The sequence below is a fragment of the Olea europaea genome, chromosome 10 (genome assembly GCF_002742605.1).
Source record: "Olea europaea var. sylvestris chromosome 10, O_europaea_v1, whole genome shotgun sequence".
Classification (NCBI taxonomy): Eukaryota; Viridiplantae; Streptophyta; class Magnoliopsida; order Lamiales; family Oleaceae; genus Olea; species Olea europaea.
Genome location: NC_036246.1, coordinates 24,210,652 through 24,217,355, shown reverse-complemented (window position 1 = coordinate 24,217,355; position 6,704 = coordinate 24,210,652). Strand labels below are relative to the sequence as shown.

The following is a 6,704-nucleotide window of genomic DNA, read 5'->3' as shown; positions in this document are numbered from 1 at the left end:
ATTTTCAACGTGCAACTTTATACTTTACCAAAACTAAAGGTTAAATGAAACGAAATGTCATCTATATGTCTATGTAAACTCAAAATTTTGTAAGATTGATCAAACTTTTCCTTGTTGGAATCACGCACTTGTAATTACTTTATTTGGTTCAATTCTCTAACATCACCTTCGGAAAATAATAATAATAATAATAATAAGCCCTAGTTTCAATAAAAGAATCACTTTTTTCTTAATTTGTTTAAAAATGAAAAATTATTTTTTAAAAAAGTTAGCCTTGTTTCACAGAGCTTTTTTGAGATTATAAATTGATCAAACTTTATTTTTAATTACACTTTTCATTGAATCCACAATTTTATTCATTTTTTAATTATAAATTTCATGGAATCCACTACCTCATAATGTAAAAAAAAAAAAAAAAAAAAAAAAAAAAAAAAACATTTTCTTTGACTAAGAGGTAACAAAAGGCTTCGCCGGTAGAAAGCCGATTAAGCCTTAACACTCTCCCCAGCCTTCCACCAGCTGATGCTGGTGCCGATGCTGTCGTCTTTTGACTTTAAGCAGACGTTCCAGCTTCGATTCAGCGGCTGCTATAAGCTTAGCCGGCACGCCAGAAATTTCCTCCAGTCGCTTCATAGATTGCCGTGTCGATTCCCCGCTGAATCTCAAGCCGAACCACATCGAAGCCGCTAGGCAAACTCGGAAGGGAAAAACCGTCCACTGATTCAAACATATCGTCAGCGCATCGCTAGCCATCTGTACGGGCACGTCACCGCTTCGTCCAAGCAACGCGCACCATTTGACGAAAATTCCTTTCACCTTCAATTCTATCATTCCCCTTTGAGTTCTCGTAATATATTTCGACTTAAACTCGCCGTAATTGTCGTTGCCGGAGGAAGAATTAAATACACAAGGTTCCCGATGACCGGAATATTCGTTTTTCTTCGTTGTAGTGCTCGAAACGCAAATCGAAGACTCTGAAGACGAGAGCGAAACTAGATCATTACCCGCCGAAGCCGGCGAACAACGACACATCGGCTGAAAACCGAGGCCGGGTATGCTTTCTCCGATTATCCCCTTGCATTCGGAGCAAATTGGCCGGCGTACATGGCGAGCTACGAGAAAATTAGCCTGGTGGACCTTAGAATCGCAGGCCCAGCAAAGAAACGCAGAATCTGAACGACAATAAACTGCAGCATCTGCATTACACAACTCACAAACCCTAATTTTCATCTTTACGAAATAATAAACCAAATCCGTTTGAAGGAAGATGAGAAATTTAAAGGACGGTGAGAGAGAAATAAAGTGAGAAATGAAATTTATGGTGTAAGAGTGAGTATGCGGAATCAAAGTGAAAATGAATAATATGGACAAAGATTTAAAGGGAAGCAGAGCAAAGCAGACCTCACCAGTCACCACTATTGAAAGATAACGTGCGTTTATGGGTTAGAGAGAGAGGAAGAGATATAGGGAGAGAAAATAGAGGATCTAATCCTTGGCCAGAGAGAAAGAATCAAGATGTAGAGAGAGAGAGGACAGTAATTGGTGGAAGAGAGGGAGACTCGGTTGCATTACGCAGGAATGGGTAATAACATTAACAACATGTTATACATGCACACGTATACACCGCCCGAATCATCGTTGCTTAAGTTATATAACATGTTATAGTTGCTTAACTGATATTAAGTCTCGTTTGACATAATTTTTTAGAAGTTAAAATAAGTTTTTGGGAATTTAAAAAGAGATTTTGAAATCCAAAGTTGCTTAACCTATATTAAGGTTCGTTTGGCAAATGAGATTTTGAGTTTCAAAAGTTACTTATAGCCATCATTTGATCCCTATTCTTTGAAAAAAATGAATTCTTCTGAGTATTTTGATATCATTTTAACTACACATTATTCAATAAAATAATATTACACGTAAATTCAAAATTTTTCTTAATTTTTAAGCACACATTTTTCATTAACATACTATTCAAAATTTCATTTTCCCCCTCAAAATGGGGCTCAAACAAGGACATAAATCGATCTAGCTGAATTTTAAATCGATCTAGCTGAATTTGTTCTAATTAGAAGAGCTTTAAAATGTTGCTAATCTAATGTGGTTTTATTTAAAATTATTTTTGAAGTAGAAAGTTATCTTAAAAATTAATATTTAAATGAAAATTAAGGTAGCTTAATCCATTTTTTTTTTTTTTTTTTGGACGGAAAACAAAAGTGAAAGTCATTTGAGATGGACCTAAATAAACAAGTCATTATTATTTGACATGACTAATTGAGTTATGCTACATGTACGAAACATTTTTTTACAGATATCTTACAGAATACATAGAGCATGGAATGGGTGAGTTATTTTTGAATTATTTTACTCACCACTCCCCATCCGAGCATCTGGAATTCTTATTTCCTAACTAAAAACGGTAGTCAATCAATAATTTTAGTTGTACAGAAATTATTTCACAGAAGTCATATAGAAGTCTCATATGGGAGTGGGTCCCATGTGAAATAAAATAGTGCCAAAAAAATGCTATGTGTGATGTAAAGTTCCTATATCTGTACATACAGCACTGTGTTCTATGTATAGAATTTCTCTCGGTGTGTGGAATTGTAATAACCCTACGCTGGCCCCCTAGGCATAATTCAGTTGTGTAAATGATAGGAGTGAGCTAGTTTCAGTCTTACTGACGGTCGCAGTTTGAGGGTTCGATTCCTGAAATATGGAATTAGACTCTTTGTAGACACTAGTATATGGGTAAACTCTTGATCCCTAGCCTGTTGGGACACGTCCTGTAATTTACATTCCTCACAATATTCTAGGGGACGGGGTAGTGGGAACTCTAAAGATTGGGGTTGAACTTTTTTATTTTTTATTTTTATTTGGGTAATAACCCAACGCAATATGGGTTATGCTTGGGGTACATTGGGGCATCCATCATGGTGTCCAAAATGGACATACGGTACTTCGGCATTGGCCGAGGTGCCTACCACGTCGGGGCCCACCAGCACCTTAGCCAATACCGAGGTGTCGGGTGTCCATTTTGGACAACATGTTGGATACCTCGGTGTACCTTGAGCATTTTCCATGCAATATAACGTGCAGAAGTGGCAGCCTTGATTTTGTCAATTTCTCTCCCCCGTTTTTCTCGAACAAAATGTCCTTTTCTTTTGCAATAATGCCCTTATCTATACAGATTTTGTCATATCAAGTCCTTCATAAGATCTTTGATTCTAAATCTGATCTACTAGCTTCTTCTTTTTTCTTTTGAACATCAATTATAAGTTGTTTGGCAAAATCCTTATAATCTACAAACTTTTTTTTTTTTACCAAACATGCTAGTTTGATTTTATTCTTATGAAATATATGTTCTCTATTTTGTAGCCTTCAAATAACTTTTACTTGATATATTCCTTGTGGTTGCATAAAATCATTGATCAATATGACAAAAAATCCATAAAAAAAAGACTAATTCTGATAAGAAGATCGTAATTTATGTGAAAACATCATAAAATAAAAAGTACGTTGACCAGAGAAAAACTATTTGAATTGACATATGTTGGCTCAATTTTAAGGACGTACTATGATAGAAAACAAGAGTAAAGATCAAGTAAAACTTTTTGTGGTGTTTTTTTTTTTACTTTGTTTATAATTGTAATTACTATGTGTATGTAAATAAATCCATGGCAATGATAAAATAAATACTTCTACTAATTGAGCTTTTGCTCTTGCAAATATAGTTGAAAAATAAAGAAGCAAAATGCTACGTGTATATACATTGACATGCACACATATGAATTTTTATCTTTAAATAGACGGCAAAATTATTGTCGTTAGTTAGCTATGACTATTATTTGTTAAATCACTCCTATAGAAAGCTTGTTTGAATAGTATTTATAAATAGTTTTAAATTATAAATAAATTGAAACGAGTAATAGATAAGTGAAAAATATTTTTGGATCCCTCAAAATACATGAATAAGTATTTTAGTATTTATAAACATGAGTCAAACAAAAGTTAAATATATTTACTACGGAGTATTAAGTATTACAATCGTCAACAAATTTGATGTGAACTTAATGAGAAAAAAGAATTGCTGACTTGATTTTTGGAAATTCATATTTTATTTCGTGATGTCACTTTAACAATATTTTGACCTATCAATGAAGCGATTTCACATTCTTATCATGTAAGTAACATGCAAACAAGATAAAATAAAGAAATTCCAATCAAAACAAAAATTGATCAATAAGTCACCCATTTGAGGTGAATTTTGAACTAACAATTTATTATTTAGTCATTATTAGACGTACAATCAAAGTATTTATAACACGGCATTACTAATTTGTTTCATCATTTTGCTCCTTGATTCATGAAATTTGATATGCAAAATACATATTATCTAACTACACAAGTAGAGCATTTGGGTTTTGGCAATATCGATTTTACAATTTCTCGTAAGTTTTTGGAATAAAAAATAAATTAAAGCAAAATTTCGGGGAAAAATAACATAAATAAATAATAGGGGTCCTTAAGAAGAAAATATATGTCATGTTATATGATTGTGGTTTCTGTATGGCCATATTGGCCAACCTGTCCAAAATATCTTCTTGTACAAACCCCTTTGAGAGCAAAAAATCTAAGCCAGGTAGCGTCCAGTGCACATCTTCAAGTGGTAAAAGGGGAGGGTGGAAAAATTCAACTTTACTTGAGGCTGCTGCGTCAAGGGTTCAAATCCTGAAATATGAATTTGGCTATTGGGTAAATGCAAGTGTACAAGCAGCCTTCCTCCCTATACCCTTGGAGGCATAACCTGCAATTTACCTCCATCACGATGCTCCAGGACAGGGGTAGTAGGGGACCCTTAAGGTTAGGGTTTAACCTTTTATGATTGAAATTTTTTTTTTTTTTTTTTTTTTTTTTTTTTTTTTTTTTTTTTTTTTTTTTTTTTTTTTTTTTTTTTTAAATCTAAGCCAGGTATGTGAGAGATTTATTTGACCAACACGTGGCAAAAATTGTCATATATGTCAGCTTCTAAGCTTTTCTCTTACCAACTATGCCCTTTAGCTTTTTGCCATTTCCCGAATGGGACCATGTTAAAAAAAGGGGCTTAAATTCTTGTATTTTTTATTGATAATTGTTGACATGAACAATCAGAATGACCTTGCTATCAACAGGTTAGCTGCCACATTTCTTCTTGCCTAGGCAACCTACACATTTGCACAAAATGTTAGGTTCCATGATCGTCGTACTTGAAAAGTGATCAACTGTCATTAGAACTTTGACAATTAAATCAAATGACGAGATGCACATTTTCACATCCTTGTATGTTACTTACACACTCACATAAACTGTTAGATGCCAAGTTTATCGTGCCAGAGAAAGGAATTGATGATGTTAGCACTACGATGATGAAGTCAAATTATCGTATGAGAAGTACATAGGGGATGAGTGTGAGAGACAAACAAACAGAAATTTGGCTGGAGTTTAAGAATGAGTATACGTATCTATTTATAGGGGAAGGATCCCTATAAATTATAATATTAATTAGGTTGGGATGTTGCAATTGTTAATTATTTCACTTGCCACCATTTTATTGGACAACGAGACCATAATTTATTATGGTAAAATTTCATTTTATCGTAATATTTCTTTTTAAAGTTGGATTTCCGTGTAAGGTATGATCCTTCTTCGATCTTTCACTACGCTAATATTTAGTAGTTGATAATACAAAATATCAAGTAGGACATATCTTGCACGGATATTTATCAAGGTAAATTGCCTCGCCTAATATCTTCATCATCGATTCTATTAGGGATTCACCACCAGGCATCCACATAGGAAAGGTTTGGAGAAACTTGACCGTAGTTGTTGTGGAAAGACAATGAGTGAAAATGCAATATTATCAAGGGCGAAGGTCACCGTTTAGCCTACCTCATTCCAGTTGGGCAAAAATAGACTCATTATTATTGAAATAGACACACCACACTTGACTTCCTTTTCTCCTCCCCAGAAAAGGAAACTCATTATTATTGAAGACTTGTTTAACACTGATTTCTTTAAAATTATTTTCTTTTTCAAAATCATTTTTAATTATACATTTTATTAGTCTCATGATTTTTTTTCTATTTTTTAGTCACGTATTCTTAAAAATAGGTCCACGAGGGTGTTTGTGAGTGATTTTTCACCTCAAAAAATTAATTTTTTGACCGTTATTTCAATATTCCAATTATAGAGTTTGACTTATTCTCTCACAGGTTTTCCCACTTTTCTCGTAATGATCAAAAAATCAATTCTCAAAATCGCTTTCAACAGGGTTGATAAGTTTATAAGTCTAACATCGTTGAAATTAGAAAACATGAAATTGGATTTCTTATAGATGCAATGTACATGCAACTCTTATTCCCTGATACGTTGGGACACATTCCACGATTTACCTTTCTCACAAAATTATAAGAATGAAACGGTAAGAACTCTTAAGGTTGGAGTTCAACTTTTAGAAAACATGTATTAAACAGTTCAAAATTCAACGTGCAATTTGGGTGCGCACACCGTTTTTCAGTGGTTCACAGATTTGGTCAAATCAAAATGAAAGGTTTTACAAGTTTAACGGTAGAGAGCCATTTGCTTTAAGAGTATAGACAATAATTACCTGCCCCACAAGTACAGTAAATTGGGCAACGTGTCAAATTTATAACGGTGATATATGAGGG

General features: G+C 33.8%; 1 protein-coding gene across 1 annotated transcript; it reads right to left on the bottom strand.

The window, feature by feature from the left end:
* Nucleotides 1–423: 423 nt before the first annotated feature.
* On the bottom strand, nucleotides 424–1,620 carry LOC111401580 (B-box zinc finger protein 32-like). The gene is made up of 2 exons (XM_023029382.1): nucleotides 1,375–1,620; nucleotides 424–1,344 (listed from the first exon to the last, which is right to left on the bottom strand). The coding sequence occupies exon 2, from the start codon at nucleotides 1,228–1,230 to the stop codon at nucleotides 493–495; it is 738 nt and encodes a 245-aa protein (XP_022885150.1). The 5' UTR covers nucleotides 1,231–1,344; nucleotides 1,375–1,620; the 3' UTR covers nucleotides 424–492.
* Nucleotides 1,621–6,704: the final 5,084 nt, after the last annotated feature.

Excerpts from the sequence above, each read along its gene's own strand:
- LOC111401580 (XM_023029382.1), bottom strand. The coding sequence starts at position 1,230 with ATGAAAATTAGGGTTTGTGAGTTGTGTAATGCAGATGCTGCAGTTTAT.